General features: G+C 26.7%; 4 protein-coding genes across 14 annotated transcripts; 1 reads left to right on the forward strand and 3 right to left on the reverse strand.

Annotated features, from left to right (window-relative positions):
• Positions 1-176: 176 nt before the first annotated feature.
• LOC124425356 (3-hydroxyisobutyryl-CoA hydrolase, mitochondrial) lies at positions 177-2,583 on the reverse strand. Of its 3 annotated transcripts, none has more exons than XM_046965604.1 (8): positions 2,191-2,583; positions 2,025-2,118; positions 1,666-1,805; positions 1,357-1,598; positions 1,021-1,262; positions 736-955; positions 473-660; positions 177-365 (listed from the first exon to the last, which is right to left on the reverse strand). In XM_046965604.1, the coding sequence occupies exons 1-8, from the start codon at positions 2,191-2,193 to the stop codon at positions 235-237; spliced, it is 1,260 nt and encodes a 419-aa protein (XP_046821560.1). In that variant the 5' UTR covers positions 2,194-2,583; the 3' UTR covers positions 177-234. The 3 variants fall into 3 exon arrangements, with proteins under 3 accessions (XP_046821560.1, XP_046821561.1, XP_046821562.1); XM_046965605.1 differs by having other exon boundaries at positions 179-365; positions 1,666-1,739; positions 2,191-2,581; XM_046965606.1 differs by lacking the exon at positions 2,025-2,118 and having other exon boundaries at positions 179-365; positions 1,666-1,739; positions 2,191-2,580.
• Positions 2,584-2,677: 94 nt separating this feature from the next.
• LOC124425520 (ankyrin repeat and zinc finger domain-containing protein 1-like) lies at positions 2,678-7,159 on the forward strand. Of its 3 annotated transcripts, XM_046965966.1 has the most exons (12): positions 2,681-3,230; positions 3,554-3,760; positions 3,846-4,186; positions 4,355-4,469; positions 4,735-4,889; positions 4,970-5,195; positions 5,265-5,534; positions 5,629-5,844; positions 6,007-6,271; positions 6,386-6,527; positions 6,618-6,791; positions 6,858-7,159. In XM_046965966.1, the coding sequence occupies exons 1-12, from the start codon at positions 3,131-3,133 to the stop codon at positions 7,020-7,022; spliced, it is 2,376 nt and encodes a 791-aa protein (XP_046821922.1). In that variant the 5' UTR covers positions 2,681-3,130; the 3' UTR covers positions 7,023-7,159. The 3 variants fall into 3 exon arrangements, with proteins under 3 accessions (XP_046821924.1, XP_046821923.1, XP_046821922.1); XM_046965967.1 differs by lacking the exon at positions 6,858-7,159 and having other exon boundaries at positions 2,679-3,230; positions 6,386-6,522; positions 6,618-6,785; XM_046965968.1 differs by lacking the exons at positions 6,618-6,791; positions 6,858-7,159 and having other exon boundaries at positions 2,678-3,230; positions 6,333-6,463.
• A 62-nt stretch (positions 7,160-7,221) lies between these two features.
• Positions 7,222-10,394, reverse strand: LOC124425521 (RNA polymerase I-specific transcription initiation factor RRN3). Of its 2 annotated transcripts, none has more exons than XM_046965970.1 (8): positions 10,217-10,394; positions 9,807-10,010; positions 9,502-9,721; positions 9,280-9,382; positions 9,043-9,195; positions 8,479-8,949; positions 8,215-8,393; positions 7,222-7,989 (listed from the first exon to the last, which is right to left on the reverse strand). In XM_046965970.1, exons 2-8 carry the CDS (start codon positions 10,008-10,010, stop codon positions 7,640-7,642), a joined length of 1,680 nt encoding a protein of 559 aa, XP_046821926.1. In that variant the 5' UTR covers positions 10,217-10,394; the 3' UTR covers positions 7,222-7,639. The 2 variants fall into 2 exon arrangements, with proteins under 2 accessions (XP_046821926.1, XP_046821925.1); XM_046965969.1 differs by having other exon boundaries at positions 9,280-9,385.
• A 1,793-nt stretch (positions 10,395-12,187) lies between these two features.
• Positions 12,188-17,704, reverse strand: LOC124425818 (diacylglycerol lipase-beta-like). 6 transcript variants are annotated; one of them, XM_046966743.1, is made up of 14 exons: positions 17,329-17,704; positions 16,070-16,168; positions 15,655-15,867; positions 15,173-15,495; positions 14,576-14,719; positions 14,307-14,475; positions 14,107-14,230; positions 13,883-14,026; positions 13,534-13,645; positions 13,344-13,436; positions 13,111-13,265; positions 12,765-12,911; positions 12,569-12,687; positions 12,188-12,488 (listed from the first exon to the last, which is right to left on the reverse strand). In XM_046966743.1, the coding sequence occupies exons 2-14, from the start codon at positions 16,162-16,164 to the stop codon at positions 12,314-12,316; spliced, it is 2,013 nt and encodes a 670-aa protein (XP_046822699.1). In that variant the 5' UTR covers positions 16,165-16,168; positions 17,329-17,704; the 3' UTR covers positions 12,188-12,313. The 6 variants fall into 6 exon arrangements, with proteins under 6 accessions (XP_046822699.1, XP_046822698.1, XP_046822701.1 ...); XM_046966742.1 differs by having other exon boundaries at positions 16,438-17,704; XM_046966745.1 differs by having other exon boundaries at positions 12,768-12,911; positions 16,247-17,704.
• Between the last annotated feature and the right edge of the window lie 138 nt (positions 17,705-17,842).

Consider the following 17,842-nt stretch of genomic DNA (forward strand, 5'->3'; position numbering starts at 1 on the left):
TAAAGTTGATTATCGCTGAATTAACTAATCGAGGTATTGGCGCTAGTTTCGCTTTTTAATATGGAAAGCGCGTATAATGTATAAGCATTCAGATTTTAGATCGTTAAGATCATTTATTTTAATAATATTCTTGTTTATAAATTTTTAAATAAAGTATAACAATTTATTTTTTATAAAAAAATATTACAATGTAATTGATATAACGACTGATATATGTTATATTATACAATATTATTAAAGCTGCAATTCTTTTTCATCTGGAAGTTTTTCAAATAATTGATCAATATATTTATCTGTAATTTCATTTAAAGATTTTGGATTCCATATCGGATTTTGATGTTTAGTAATAAGTAAAGCTGTAACACCTTTAATAGAAGAAATATTAGATAATCATAATATATTTTGTTTTATATACAATATGGAGACATATATATATATATATATATATATATATATTAATCAATATGCTTACCTTCATGGAAGTCACTATTTTCGTTCAAGCAGGCACAAATTAATCTGAATTCCATTTTTAAACATTCTCCTAAAGTAAGTTTACTGCCTTTTTCTATACATTGTTTTGTAACTTTCAAAGATGTTGGAGACATTTTTAGCAGTGTTTGTACTGTTTTCTTTGCCCATTCAGAACCATCGTTATTTAATCTTAATAATAGAAAAGAAAATAAGAAAATATATAATGTAAAGGTACCAGAATAGATATAACTATTTTTTTTATACTTATTGATTATTTCTTCAACAGAAGATGAAGAAAAGCATTTTTCAATTTTGTCTATATATGGTGATAAAGAGAATTCATTCATCAAATGTTGAAATTGATATTTACTTAAAATTTGTTCAATATCATCAGTGTCCAACTTTAATAAATCATCTTTTAAATCCTGAAGTCTTTTAGATGGAACATAATGTGTTGCAATACCAGCATGAAATACATCAATGCCTAAAAGCAAACTTTTTGTATATTTATAATTTTCATCATTTAAATTTTAAATTTCATTTCATTACCTTGCAATCTATGTCCTGTGAGACCCAAATAAAGACCTAATTTTCCTTTTAATCTAGAAAGAAAATAACTTCCTCCAACATCTGGGAACAATCCTATTGCAGTTTCAGGCATAGCAAATAAAGTATTTTCAGTTGCTATCCTGTATTTTCCATGTACAGATAAGCCAACACCACCTCCCATTGTTATTCCATGTATCATTGCTATATAAGGCTTTTTATATGTACCAATTAAATAATTTAATCTATATCAAGATTTGACAGTTTCATAGAAGTATAAATTTGATAGTAAAAAAGATATCAGTCAATTTAAATTGATATAAAAGTTTCAAAACATACGTGTATTCATCTCTAAAAAAGTTTTCTCCCAAGGAACTCCCATTTGGTTTATTTAGAGCAGTAACTACGGCTTTTACATCTCCACCTGCACAAAATGCTTTATTTCCTACACCTTCTATTATAACTAACTTTTTGGTAGATTCCCATTCCTTCAGAATAGGATATATCTTTTGTACCATAGAAAGATTTAATGCATTTAGTGCTTGTGGCCGATTCAGTGTTATTATACCCTTATCTCTTACCTACATATAAAGCAATGTTTATATAAACTATTATATATATTAAATATATATTTGTTTCTAAACTTACATCTTGAATAAGAACTTCATCGTTATTGGTACTTGTATTCATCACTTTGTTATTTCTTATATTTTCATTGGGTACTGGAATTTCAGTAGGTGGTTTAGAATCCGGTTGAATTTTAGGAAGGACAGGTTCAATTATAGGACCTAACATGATTCAAGATATGACTATGGTCTTATGAAAATTCTTTATTACGTACATACAATGTAATTATTAATATCAATATATAGATTCTAAAAAACCTGGTATTTCTATGATTATGGATTGCTTAGATGGGCCTTTTGGGGACTGGATAGGTGGTTCCTGATCAGGTAAAATGACTGGTTTGGGATTTGGAGTACTTGAATCAAATATTTGATTTTTACCTGAATTATCTCGTATTAATAATTGCCTAACACGATTACGTGTGGTAAATATTCCGTACTGTATATGATTAAACTTGCTCATAGAATTTTTAAACTGTTTCAAGATAGAGATATGATTAAATATTGAAAATTACTTATATTCTATTAAAATTTCAATTTTAATTACCATTTTTCCCTATGATGTAATATAAATGTGCTAAATGCAACTTGTTGATTTATCGAGTCACTTATGAAAGAGGTTAAAAATATTTCATACTTATATCACATGCATTCAAATTACTATGTGAATATAGTATATAAATCTATATTAGTGAGTCATAAGTAACTACATATATGATTAAAGAAAATTATTAAATATGAGGTTATCTAACTTTCTAACTTAATAAATTTAGTTGCTAAAACACGTGTGACGTAAATAACTTTTCTTTACTCGCAGTTGCTCGCAATATCATTCATGTGCGTTCTGTTTATTATTTATTAAAATTAAAATTACTATTTATTAAATTATAAAACGAATAAAAATATGTAAGATATATTTGTCATTGCCATTACAAAAATATTATATAATAATAATACAGAAGTATAAAAGTAAAATTATTTTATATTAAAATTATTGTAGACACTTCATATGTATATATATTTATAATTAATGGATATAAATTTATGAAATAATAATATAATTATAAATTTTCACATCAATTATTGCCGTGAATTGTATTATTAACATACAAATAATATTAGTAGCAATTTAGTAATACGAATTTATGGGAAAACCGTGTTTTGAAATTCCCTCCCAATGTAATTTTTTTGTACAAGATAGTACATACATACGACATGATGTAACTTGATGTAATCTTTTTGCCTCGTATGAAACGTTACGTAGGAAATTCGTGAGAGGATTGCTAAATTGTGATATTGATTTGCCATTAATTTTTAAGTTTTTTTTTTGTATTATACAGGAAATTTTTAAGGAAAATTCTATTTAAAATATTTTCAGTTGTAGAAAAGCATTATATATATATATATATATATTAATATATACATTAATTTTGTATTTCATTAAACTATTGCAAATATAAGAAAAATTTTTACTGGAATACTTAATAATGGATCATCGAATATATAAAATTTACAATCAAGAAGACTTTAATCGAATTACGAAAGGCATCAAAGTGGCACAATGTATGCAGTCACGATCATCATCTGGTACGTATATTTAATCATTTTGCAATTGTTATTATTTACTGTTATGAAATTAATTCTTTGTTAAAACATCTGGCATTATAAATTAAGTTTTAAACATTATCAAATTATGTAAAATAAATGTTTGATACAATATATAAACACGACTTTATTATATTTAGTTTATAGTGATGATATCTATACATATATATAATTATTTTTTGTTGATTTTGTAATATAGATATTTATTATTTATTAATATATTATTACTTTCATATATATCCATGCATTCTTGATGTATTAATTATACATTTTTATACACACTTTAATTATAAATGATGTTATAGTTTCAGAAACAGAAAATGTATTAACTCAACTTGAGGAATTAGTTGTATCAGATTCCTTAAGCTGTTCTTTTTGTAATACTATATTTGAGGATAAAAAACACCAGAGATTACATTATAAACTAGATTGGCATCGTTATAATCTTAAACAACGTTTAAATGGTCTGAAGTCAATTAGTGAAGATAATTTCAATCTTTTAGCGGATGAAGGTATTCTCATTTTAATTCTAAATTGTCCATATTTATGAAAGGTATAAATTTTTATACATATTGTATACTATATGTATTTTAACAGGTGATGTATCCAGTCTTTCTGGTAGTGAAGAAGATTCTGACAATGAAGATGATACAGGTACTTCTGAAACGGGAGGGTCATCAAGTCCGTATACGAAAAATAGTGAATCTATAAGTAAGAATGAAAGTTTATCTATTGCAAAAAGTAAAAAACAGGAAAAGAAAGGAAAATCTGCAGAATTAGTATCTGATAGTTCAGATACAGAGTGTAATGAAGAAATATCTAGAGAGAAAAAACTTCAAGAATTACTTGCTATTGCTAATCGTCATTCCAAAGTATTTTTTGAAAATGACGATGGAAATATATTTAGTATATATAGGTGTTTACTTCATAATAAAAAGGTTTGTTAGTTATTTATAAAATTATCATACAAAGTATAGATTTAAGTTAATACATATAATTTTGCATGTACAAATGCAAAAATTATGTCTTGTAACTTGATCCACTTTGTTAGAATCACTTGGCGTGTCTATACTTGCCAGATCAGGAGAGATGCACTTACGTTTTAGGAAATTCCTGAGATGGACAATCAGATGATAGCTCAAGCATTGAATAGTGGGAAGAAAACATCATGGACCATTATCATGGTTGGAGGTGGACATTTTGCAGCAGCAGTATTTCAAGGTTTCTATCCAATTATGTAATATACATATACATAATTCTACAATATACATATGTAAAAGCACACAGTAAGAGATTACCCAGTAGTAGCAATTTTTAAATATTTATATTTTTTAATTATTATGCTGTTGTACTTTCTTTTTATTTTTAGGTTGGGACGTTAATATTTATGATGGAGCATTTAAAATAAATATTTAATTATTTTTATTCTTTTTAAGTCTGTAAAAAATGGGATTTAAATTTTGTATTTTAATTTTGCAAATTTCAGATGGAGAACCAATTGTGCATAAAACCTTTCATTCTTATACTGTTAGAGCAAAGCAGGGTACTGCACAAACTTCTCGTGACAGTCGTACATTGGGTAATCATACAAAAAGTGCTGGAGCAAGTTTGCGTCGCTATAACGAAGTATCTCTCATACAGGTTTGTGAAAAATAAATTTTAGATATAATACTTTATTATATCTAAATTCATTTTTATGAATATATTCATATATGATTTAGCATGTGCAAGAAATATTGGAATTATGGACGAGTCATATCAACAATTCATCATTAATTTTATATAGAGCTGTGGGACCACGTAATCGTACTATACTTTTTGGTGGTAAAAATCCACCTTTAAATAAAAATGATTCTAGATTAAGACCATTACCATTTCCTACCCGAAGAGCTACATTCAGCGAAGTTAAGCGTGTATATGATATACTAAGTACAATGGAAATATATGGTAAATATTTATATTAGTTTTCATAGTAAATTTCATAATACAATCTCTTAAATATCAATATACATTTAGGTTCTGCAGCAGATTTTACTGATTGTTTCCCTATTTCACCACGACAACCACCACGAAAGAAGATTTCCAAATATGATTTATTAGTTGAAGTAGCAGAAGGAGAAATAACTTCTTCAAGTTCTAATGTTAATATCACGAATGATATAAATAGGCTTAAAAATAATGAAAAATTTAAAACAATGCAAGCATCTCCAGAAAAGCAACATAGGAATTCTCGCGCACACATTGATAGAGCAAAACCACGTAAAAGTCCATGTCGTCCTTTGCCTGGTATTTTATTTTGTTATCATTAAGTAATAACTTATAATTACTATAAAATATAATATATAACGATAATAAAGAATTTCTAATTTTTGTATTTCAGATATTGTTATCAAATTGGCTTTAACATCTACAGAGTCTGAAACCAATGAAAACAATAGTTGCACTAATAATCAAGTAGATATGCCTCTAATTGAACATAATATGGAAATTGATTTTAGAGAAAATCTACTCGCTTTTCAAAATAATGTACCACGATATATGAAAAATAAGAAAGCTCGTAAACAAAAGAAAAAAGTGAAAAAAAATCACACAGATGGTAATGTACTATTTACAAGAAGTACATTTAATAACATACATTTATCTAAATATAACATGCTTTTACCTGTAGAAAATATTTTAGTTATTCTATGCAGTTATAAAGCGATTTATATATTATGTAATAAAAAATGTTTTTATATGAAACATAAATTTTTTTTAGAGTCTGCAGTAAATGAAGTATTACATAATGCTAAAGATCAATTATGGACTGCATGTGAATTGGGTGATAATGAATTATTAACTTCTACAATAGATATTTTATTAACTGAAGTTAAAAAATTCGAATCATTAGAGGAAGAAAGCGAGATAGATACTCAGACATTTTTAAGTATGGAAGATGTGATAAAATTGTTAAATGATGGAAATGAAGATGGTAACACAATGCTTCATTTAGCAGCAATTGGAGGACATCTAAAATTAATATGGTAATATATTTCAAAAATATTTGTGAATAAATGTAGATAATAAACCTTTTTTACATTATAGGAAATTTCAAAATCTAAAATATTAAGTGTTAAGGATTTTTTTTATAATTATAGGGCATTATTAGAAATTGGTTCAAATCCTTGCAATAAAAATAAGAAATTACAAACACCTTATTCAGCTTCAAAAGATAAAGAAACTAGAAATACGTTTAGAAGATTTATGGGTACTTATCCTGATAAGTTCAATTATAGTAAGGTATTTTTTTTAAAAGTTATTAAATAGTTCTAAATATTTACATACACAAATTAGTCAAATATTTTTTCACGACATATTGTTTTATGTTAGTCACAAATACCTGGACCACTTACCGATGAAATAGAACAAGAAGAAACGGAAAGAAAGAGACAACAAAGGAAAGTGAAACGTGAGAAAGAAAAAATAAAAAAACGAGAATTTGAAGTAAAAAAGCAAGAGGAAGAGGCGAAGCAACGATTTTTAAATTTGAATGATAAGGAAAAGGTACATTTTTTGAAATATTAAAAATGAAAATATGAAAATAAAAAAATTATTGTTCTTTTTTTATAGAGGGCATTAGTCGCAGAAAATGTTTCAAAAGAAAATCGTACTGTCCGATGTTTCCAATGTGCAGTGGACATTACAAATCAGGTGCCTTTTAGTTACAGCTCAAATTATTTTTGCTCTATGCCTTGTTTAAAAGAACATCGCCTTCATAACAAACATATTCTCTAATGAAATATGTTCAGAATAAATTTTATATGAATTGAAACATATGATAAAATAATATAGTTACGTGCTTTAATTATATAGTTAAACAAATCTTTTAAGTAATTGATAGAAATAATTCATTACATAAATAAATAAACAAAATGTTTTATGCATATATTACATATTAATTTTTGATTTAGTTCAATATAGAAAATAATTCAAATAAAACTTAATTTACTATTTATTTGTCATTTGCTGCGCTTCTACAATGTGTATCATAATTTATGATGTATTTACTATATCATATTTTGTAATTCTTATATTTTGCATAATAATCTTTATTGACATGTATACTTTATATTTGGGTAGAAGAATGTTAGGATATGTGTACTTTATATTTGGGTAAAAGAAATAAAGAAATGTTTTTTAAATACTTTCTTTGAAGATACATAATTTTATATATAAGATTTTAACAGACCATTATTAATATTCATGTGTTAAATTTAAACGGAAATTTTATAAAAGATGAATCAAAATTGCACAATTTATGGGGACATTTGTTTGAATGTAAGCATAAGAAAAATATTTGCATATATATTGGAATATATCTATGTTTTTATACTATACTAAAGAATATATAATTAATCGATCATAAATTCTGCAATATCAGTTCTATGTTTGTTAATGAGACTGTAACAATTATTTACAGAATTATCATAAAATAAATGTGATAATCGTTGTGTACTACGATTTAAAGTAAATGTACTGAATGGGAAAAAACTATCAAGCGTATAATTACAAGAATTAGTATCATGAATAATTGGTAATTGATGTCGTGAATTACTTTCAATTATTGTATAACAATATGCCAATTGATATGTTCGTGCTATGTCAGCAAAATTATGCACGACTTCAGATTGACATGATTTAAGAGGGTTTAATTTGCACGTTACAATTCTAGGTAGATCTAATTCATGTAGACACATCATACCTGTAAAAAATAAATAACATATTAGCAAACTATATATAGATTAGGATATTTAATAAATGGATACATCCAGTTTTATTAAATTTCAAGTTTAGTGATATTATTAAATTTGAATTTGTTCTAACAGATTTTTTGTAAGTAGTATTTGTAAACATTCGAAACCAAAAAGATAATTAAGCTTTCACATTTTACTGTCTCACTCTGTATAATTAGATTCATAGTACTTACTATTTTTTGTACCAATAAAATCTTTGTGTCTAGCAGTCACAATAAAAAATAATGCTTGACAAACAGAATAAAATACAGGATGATTCATTGGATCATCACTGACATAATCTGAACTTTCTTCCATATTGATATAATTATGTATCCACTTTGCTAAATTGGACTGTGTTTTTTTTACTAATCTGAAATAGTTACGCGATTTAGATACATTTATAACATATAAAATAGAACAATGATACAAGTTAAATAAACAAATTTAATAATTACCCTGATGAAATAAATGAAGCTGCAGCAACTAAGCTTGCAATATATGATAAACATGTATGTCTCAATATAATCGGTACATTTGGATCAGTTGCTTTTCTCCAAAGCCAGTCTAAGAAAGCTTCTACAACTACTACTTTAAAACTACAAATGTAGAACATGATGTATTGCACACACTGACTTCCATGTGTGGGTAATATTATTGTTTCAAACATTTTCAAAATATCAAGATAAAGCTTTTTAAGAGACTCCATGTTTAATTCTTCCTTCACATAACAGGTATCATATATAAATTTAAGTATTTGTTCCATGCATACATTCAAAGTATGTGCTATTGGATGTAATGACTTTATATTTTCTTTATTTTCATTACTTGTATTTGTATTAGTATCAATTTCATCATTGCTTTCCATTGCATCATCTTCATCTTCGTCATTGTCTGATCGTGGAATATTTACATCTAATACCATTAACCTTAAATATATTACGATAAAATAGTATCTTTTTTCATCAATTATTAAAAAATACAAATTTTAATTATGAATATTATTTATTTTATATATTTACCTGTTAATAATTAGTGATAGTATATCTGACCTTAACTGAGGAGCATATTCTAATAGTTGAAGTAATGAATATATATAAACTTCATGAACATGTGTACCATGAATAATATATGGAAACCTTAGCCTTAGTGATTGCAGTAAAAGTTTACTAGACCTGAAATTTATAAAAAGCAATTTATTTTCTTTTACTGCTCATAAAACACTTTTAATATAACTACTAAAAATGTATAATACTTGCATTGGTACAACTTTCAAGATTTTACGTAAAACATCATGTATATGGTTTAATCTATCTACATCTTCTTTTCTGTATTCTCCTGCTTCCCATTCTATATCATTTTCTGCTAAAAAAATTAAAATAATTTTGAATACACAAGCGTATCTTTTTTTATTTTTAAAAAGGAGTGTTTAAAAAAATTTCATTTCGACAATTATTTCAATAATAAAATTAAAAGTTTACCTGGCTTAAATAACTCAACAAGTTTATCTATTATACATTTTCCATGATAAACCTGTGCACATATCAGATCTTCTAAGAATATTTTATAAGCAGATATTACTTCTGGTGACCTGTCAATCCAATTTATCTGAAGAAGCACCTCAACAAAGATTTTATGAATAGGACCAAGTAATGATACAGATTGTCTTACTTCAGTTAAAAAGTCTGCTAAATCAATATCCTGAATACAATTTTCCAGATTAATATTAACTTAAAAATTTTAACTTCACTTGTATAATATAATAAAGTATTTTATCATTATTTACCTTGACATTTGAATTTCTCAAAGTACATATTAAATCTTCATAATCTTTTATTCCATTATTACTTTCAAAATTTAAAAGTATATTTTTAATATTTTTTGGAAGTTTGAAATATACCCTGTTAGATTGTTTCACCAATTGTGATCTGACACCCGGCGATTTTAAAATAGATGACAGATTGCTAACTCGCGATGAAACAACCGACATCTATAGAAAACATACGTTAAATTATTAAAGCGATAAAAAAGGCAATTTATTATTAATAATTGCGACACATATATTGCTCAATTGTTTAACGAAAGAAAGTTTTGTCAATATTCCATTGAACTTCGATTATATAAAAACAAAATTAAAAGATAGATACACAAATAAGGTTACGTCAATTGGACAGAGAAAAATTAATGATTACTTACTTTTATGATTAAATTTTTTAATTTTCAAGTTACTATATTATAAAAGTATATGTTATTCATGAATTATTATATACACAAACAATGAACGTACTATTTACTATATTTGTAACTAAGAAGGTCAACATGTGGTTACATTTCGCATGCTTGTAAGAAATTCTTCACCACTTATATGCGCCATGTTCCGAATTTAACAGTTGAAGTAACATGTAAATAGAAATTTCTCTAACAAATTATAGTTTTTTTGTTATTTCTCTATATCGTTGTGCTCGTTTATGTCTTAGAATAAAAACGTATAAGAAATTTTCTATATTGCGGTGTGAGAGAGAAATAATTCTTTTGTTATTTTGGTTCACTATTTTACTAGCATTTTCCTTTCTAAACATTTTTGCTTTAGATTTGAAATACTAATTATCAATATATATTTTAATTGAATAGTATGTGAACGATATATGATCATAGTTTATTGTTTTTATATAGATAGATTTTTCTACTAAATCAAACAAAAATTTAAGAAAATCTAAACAAATATCGGTACATATGAATCTAAATACTAAATTATTATAATATTTGTTTTCAAATTTTTTCGAAGCTCGTATCGTATAGTAAGATAAATAATACAAAAAGATGGATAATTTTAGTAAGCGATAAATTGACAACTATATTGGTTTTCTAGAAGTTAAGGTTATTGATTCATACTCGTAAGTCTAATAAATGTTTTGATTATCAAATATGTATGTAATATAGCGTATATTATTATAATATTATTACATAACAATAATTTATAATAATCGAATGTTATAAAGTAAATGTTTAAATAATAATAGATTTCAACATTTATTTAAACATAATACGAATGCAAACATAATGTAAATATAAAATAATGATAAAATTTTATTAGGCGCGAAACTCATATTCATTGGTGGCTAAAGTAGTACAGACAACAAATATGGATGACTTTGATAGATATATAAAGTCAAACTACTGCAGTTTACCATTGAGTCAAATGAACAAACATCTCAGCTCTTCTAATTTCGTAAGTTTAAATAATTTATTCCTTTGATTATTTTACATTTATTTATGCTATGTATAATATATATGTAGTATTACAATATGAATAATAGCAAATTTTTTAAACATTATATAAATATTAATATAATGTGAGTATAAAGTAATTTTAATGTCAAATTTTGTTTGATGCAAATTTCAAACTTTGAATTTTTGTTGTTTAATGTGATGGTTGGAATAATTTTGACAGGTAATAAATTTTACAGATACTTGTAATATAATTTCTTTTATATTTATATTTCAACTGATAATTATTGAAACATTAGTTTATTAATTTAAATGTTTATATTTAAAATATGGTAATTTATAAGTCAATTTTATATGATTAATATATGTATAATTAACCTACGGCACAGTAAAAATATACAAGATGATCGGTTGCACATGAAAGTACAGAAGGTATAGATTCTGCACATTAAATTAACAAAACAAAATTTATATAAATATATGTTTGATTTGACCTTGCTTATAAGTTATAATTTGTTATACAATTAATATATAGTTTATCCAAACCTGAATCGACTTGATTTTAACTTATTGAGATATTTAAAATCGATAATATATAAAACTTCAATTAATAGTATTGAAATACTTTGTCAATTTGTGCATCAAGACTGCTTTTAAATTCGTACTATACCTAGCCTGTTTCAATATGTTTAACAATTAATTGATAAGATGTATTCATGTCTGTATTGAAGTTAGAAATGGTCACTCTGAATAATTTCTTTGAAGATAGATAAGCAGTTATTACATCATAAAACGAACTATAATTCAAAAACGAAGTCACATCAGGAATGTGTTTATATGAACTTTTTTTCTTATTTTAGCGTGTAGAATACACACCTGCTGTACTTTCAATATGCAATCAGATATCTTGTATATATGTATATAGAAATAATACAATGATAAATTTTATTGTGTATTTTCTAAATTTACAAAATAGTATTACAATATATATAATTACAAGGAGCCTCTTACCATTTTTAATTTAAGTAAAATATTAATTAAATTTTACATGTTTTTGAAACTATATTATGGGTCAAAGTAAATTGGTAGATCTTTTTGTTGTTCTATCAATGTTGCAAGTGCGTTTTCCAAATTTTCTGGAAGATGGTCTAAAAGCATTCGCGGCATTATTATCATTTTTGTAAATTCTTCTGGCTGTGCCCACCGCATTTCATATTTCTTTTCATTTTTCTTTTTCTTTCTATAAGTAAATAAAAAAATATCACATAATTATAGAAATATATCAATAAAAACTAACTAATTTACTATATTTATAGATACCTTTTTGTATCTGTTTCTGTATGCTTACATCTTGCCAGATGTAATATAAGACCAGCATTGTAAAGTCTCATTTTTGAAAATCTTCTTTGTGAAATATTTGATGTTAATACTGTGTTTTCCTAAAGACAAATCGCATAATTCATTAGACATAATCCAAATACATACATTCAAGTATTCATTTGCTGATGTTTATTACCACATTATTAGTAGTTTCAGAATATGTTAATAAAGGAGACTGTCCTGGTATTGAATTAATGATATCAGAAGTTGTCCATGTTTTGTCGAGATCTTGTTCAGGGACACCATGTAATGCATACCCAAAACCATTAAGAATTACTCTGTACTATTAAAACAAAGAAAATTATGAGAATTAATGAAGTTTCATATGTTAATTTCATGTTTCTACAAGGTATAAAAATTATAAGCAACAGAAAAAAAATGAAAGTAAAGAAATATATTGGGTTGGCAACTAAGTGATCGCCGGATTTCAAATAAGAAGGAAACGATAAAATCCGCAATCACTTATTTGCCCAACCCAATACCTTTGGTAATCGACATTCTGCAAGAGTGGCAAGCAAAGATGTTCTTAAATCTTCTGTACTTTCAACACTCAATCTTGTTACAAGATCATCTCCAAGGGTTACTGTTAATACAAATTCTTCTGTAACTTTAGCAGCACTTCGGCTAATAACTCCAGCTGTTTAAATAAATTTATTTTGTATTATTTTTTACTTAAAGTGATAAAGAAAATATTACAAGCATCTGAAGATATTACCTGGTGTAGAAAATGCATAAACTCTTAAATTCGGGTATTCAGGACGTAATAGTATGCCCAGTAAAACTGCCACACCAGCACCTAAACTGTGACCTATAACAATTTCATGAATAAGCGATAGTAAAAATTTCGTCATGTTACATAAGATTATTCTATCATTTAATTTAATAATAAAATTATAGTAACTTACCTGTTAATGTAAGGGTATAAGTGGGATATGTATTAAAAGCCATTTCTAAGATTTTATAATGGTGCAATTGTTTTAAAAGTGTTTTAGCTCCTAATATCATACCCTTATGTGCCTACAAAACAAATTAATTTTTGTTTTAAATAATGTGCATAGATGCACACACAAGAAACCTCATTATACGTTCTATAACTACGTTCTAATAATGAGATGAATATAAATATTAATAGATAAAAAATGTTTAATTTTATATTTACTATTCAATATACCATTAATCAATGCAATTTTAATGAAGAACGTATAATGAATCGTTTATCTCTTTTTTGTTTTTATAAGTTATGAACATAATTACCATGCTTCCTGAAGGTAGTCCTAGACATTCAAATGTCTCGGATGCTGCGGCGATATCTGTGATTAAATCTCTCAATGACAGAGAGCCTCGTACAATTATAACGATACTAGATGTTTTATGATCGACTATCACGCAAAAAGGTATCTGTAATTATATACAAAGATGTAAATTTTTTATGATAACAAGATATTTTTTTATTCTATTTCTTTCGAACGTAAGCTTACCTCACATAAATGATTCTTGAAACTAGCGAATAAAATGTCATCATTTGATAATTTCGATATGTATTTTACCCCCGATAAGTTATAGAAGCAACAATTGTCGTTCAGGATGACTTTCCGTTTTTTTCTAGCAAAATATAATGATGTAACAATACTAAATTGTACGAAAGATTTGTTTAAGTATGTCACGTTATGAAATTTACCGGAAGCAGGCACAGCAAGTTAAGTTCGGTATTAAACGAAAACATCCTGTACATATATGTTGATAACAAACGAACAAATGGCCGTAAGATGCAATCGATAATTTAAGGAAATGATGTGCATTTTCCAAGGTCATCCAACTGGGAGTTTCAGTAAAAATATCGCGTGCATCTAAAAAGATAGGTTTTAATGGTTTTATCTTTATATTCTCATTAATGAACAATTGTTAATCGATAGTAGTCGTCGAGTGAAATTGGATCGATTTGCATACCAACAGTATATTTCGGCCAAGAAAGTAGATTTAAACTTCTCAATTCGTGCGTTTCACGTTTCTGCCGAACTCGCAGTAGAATTAAGCCTGCCATAACGTCAGAAGGTACCAAATCCGTTCCTCGAAATAGTGCGCTGAGAAGACCTGGAAAAAAGTAATTATTTATAATATATGGAACAGTCTAATTATATTAATCATATTATTATTTATATTTATATTAATTATAAGATTTTCAATGTCATTTGAATTATTTTTTCTAATACGTTATGCTATTTAAAAAAAAGTCCTGCCTATGCAAAAATCTGAACGAGGATGACGATGACAATTTTTGCAAAAAAATGAGTTTCAAGTAAAAATTTTCCATAAAAAGGATAAGATAGATCGTCATGATTTCTCTATATAACTAAACGAATATTCAAGACTTCCCTGTTCTATTTCTTTCGCTTGTTGTTAATTTTTTTTCTTTTATTTATTTATTTTTTTTGTAATAAACAACAAAATCACGATATAAGAGCAGAAAAGATAATGAATATCGCTATCCAAGCTCTAATTATAAATGTGGCAGGACTTTTTAAATCAGGCGTACCTATGTCTCACCAGCGACATGTTGGAAAGTCTCATTGGCCTTTTCGTCTTTCCTCATCCACCAAAGGAATTTGAATCTTCGCCGCCAGTTTCGCGATATCTTTCCATGCTTGATCGAGTCGTCTAGATCTTTCTCGCGTATATCCAACGAGCCAAGAGGATCGAAAACAAGAACGAAACCGAAGATGGTAAGGCCGATAAGGATCCAATTGAAAAATACCATTGCCTTTACGATGCTCATTGTGTACTGTTCTATCTCGCAATCTATGTTCTTACTGGAGATCCAAAGCGTTCCCAAAATGTTCCAATTTATTTCGGGTAGAATCATGAATATTCTGCAAATATATAAAAACAATTTACATGCAAGAAACAAAATAATACTATGATTTTGTTGGAGATCTCTTCATCTCTCTTTCTTTCTCTCTCTTTTTCTCTCTCTCTCTCTCTCTCTTTTTGTTATTTAAAAATGTAATATTATTATATTATTTAATTACTTCACTGTGAGAAGCGGCTCAACATAACGGCGAGCGTGTGTATCCGTTATGGATCCTTTACTGCTATATCTTATGATAAAAAATGTAATAATTATAACTATGCCAAGGATGGTTATTTCTCCTATTAAATATACACGGACTACATCGCCTCCTAGTTGACATTTCCAGGTACTTGCGTAATATTGTACGCATCCTATTCCTATCAAGATTAACCTGTAAACATGTGGAAAGTTTTGTTATAAAAAAAAAAAAGACAATCCATGGTATTTATCGGATTACATTTAGAAAATTTAGAAAATACAGCAATAAATGAAAATCATAAAATGATTAATATGTTTACGTAGACAAGACAAAAAATGTGACGTCAATAGAAGACAATTGATATGCTAATTGTCATTCATTATTGATTACTCACCAAGTAAGGCGTATTAAAATTTCGAACAATCCAGGGTATACAAGATCATCCGTGGCTGCCAACCATTTTCGGCCGAAAAGCTTCAAGGCTGGCATTTTTCTGTAAAATTATTTTATTTGTAAAATTTGTTATACATGGATACACGAGGATAATTTTCTATTTTTATTAATTTATTACAATATAAATGATGATTTGATAAATCTATAGCTGTACAAGTTGTATGTAGAAAGATCCAGAATAGTGATCGTACAAAAATTCTTCGAAAGCTGTGGTCTCTAATCTCGAGGTTTTCAATGTTCCATAATATTGAAAGGATACAGAATTTTTTATAATAAATATTTTTTTAAAATTTATATGATCGTGCGTACTTTAAAACATATTAAATTTAGAATTCATTGAACACTCTGACATGACGTAGAGAAAGTTCCAAGAGAAAGTCTTCATTTATATCCTTTACATACGAATCTTTGATAGATAATAGTTTAGAATGAACTACGCCATTGTGAATGGAGAGTTTAAAAGGGAGAGGAAATAAAAATCGAGATATATTATCTCATTGAGAAATTTTCATCGTTTCGTAATGATATGATTAATTGTAAAAAATTAAATTGTTTTATTGCACTTAATTTGCATAATCTGCATAATGAGTGATGGTGATAATGAATGATATATATTATTAGTTTGTTTTTACGCGTATGTATGTAAATTGATATTATATTCATGAATGAAGCTTGTTTATTAAACATGAGATTCAACTTATAATATAATATATAAGATATAATATTATTTTTGAAATTATCAAAGAAGAATGTGAAGTTATCTCGCAAGAATATCACAAAGAAAGCGATATTTTATTATCGATAATGATAAGAACATATAAAACAAAGAATCATTAATTCTAAAACGATCACCTGACAAAAATTTCTTCTCTTTGAAACTTGATAAAATTTTTCTTCTCTCACAATTGGTAAATCGCACTTTTTTCGTCGTAAACGTACAATAACTGTAGAAATATTTTACTTTTCATAAATATACAAAAACATAACGTAACGAAGATTTAAAGGATGATAGTGACGGTGAACGAATTGTTAGAAAATTCTTTGAATACCGCATGTACTTTCATTGGTATCTTCATGAAAAAATTTTTTGTAAGAATGCTAAACGGTAAAAGAGGATTCTCCGAGAGGAAATGTAAGCGGCAATCGTAAGATACACACAGTGATACTCCGTCTGACTATTTGCGAAGTCTACTCGTTCACCTTGCTCTGTGACATCCTACGTTGAATTTCACGATTCGGTTGGCCGTCGATTGGTTCAGCGAATCGGCGCAAAGTACATTTTTTCTTCCTCAACCTGTCTTGCGGCACCTTCCTTTGCAATGTACAGGAAAGTATTCTTAAAAGGGAAGCTGTGTTCTCTCCTTTGACAAAGATAGAAATAAACCATATTTTACTTCGTAAGTTTCTATTATGCGCTGTATTTTTTTTACAAATGTCATACTTCGTATTGTCTTTCGAATCTTTTAGTATAATAAGATATTAATGAAAATTTATCGAGAGATTTAATAATTTGTTCTATTAGATTTTAGATATATATATACATACATGGTTCAAAGTCTTGTAATAATCATAAAGTAGCTAAATGGTAAAAGATAATAAAATAAAAGATTTAGTATATATATATATACACATGTATATATATACATATACATATACATGTATATAAAAGGAAAAGAAAACATACCTCGTTTGCAAATATATATATTTGCGAAAG

The sequence above is a fragment of the Vespa crabro genome, chromosome 7 (assembly GCF_910589235.1).
Source record: "Vespa crabro chromosome 7, iyVesCrab1.2, whole genome shotgun sequence".
Taxonomy (NCBI): domain Eukaryota; kingdom Metazoa; phylum Arthropoda; class Insecta; order Hymenoptera; family Vespidae; genus Vespa; species Vespa crabro.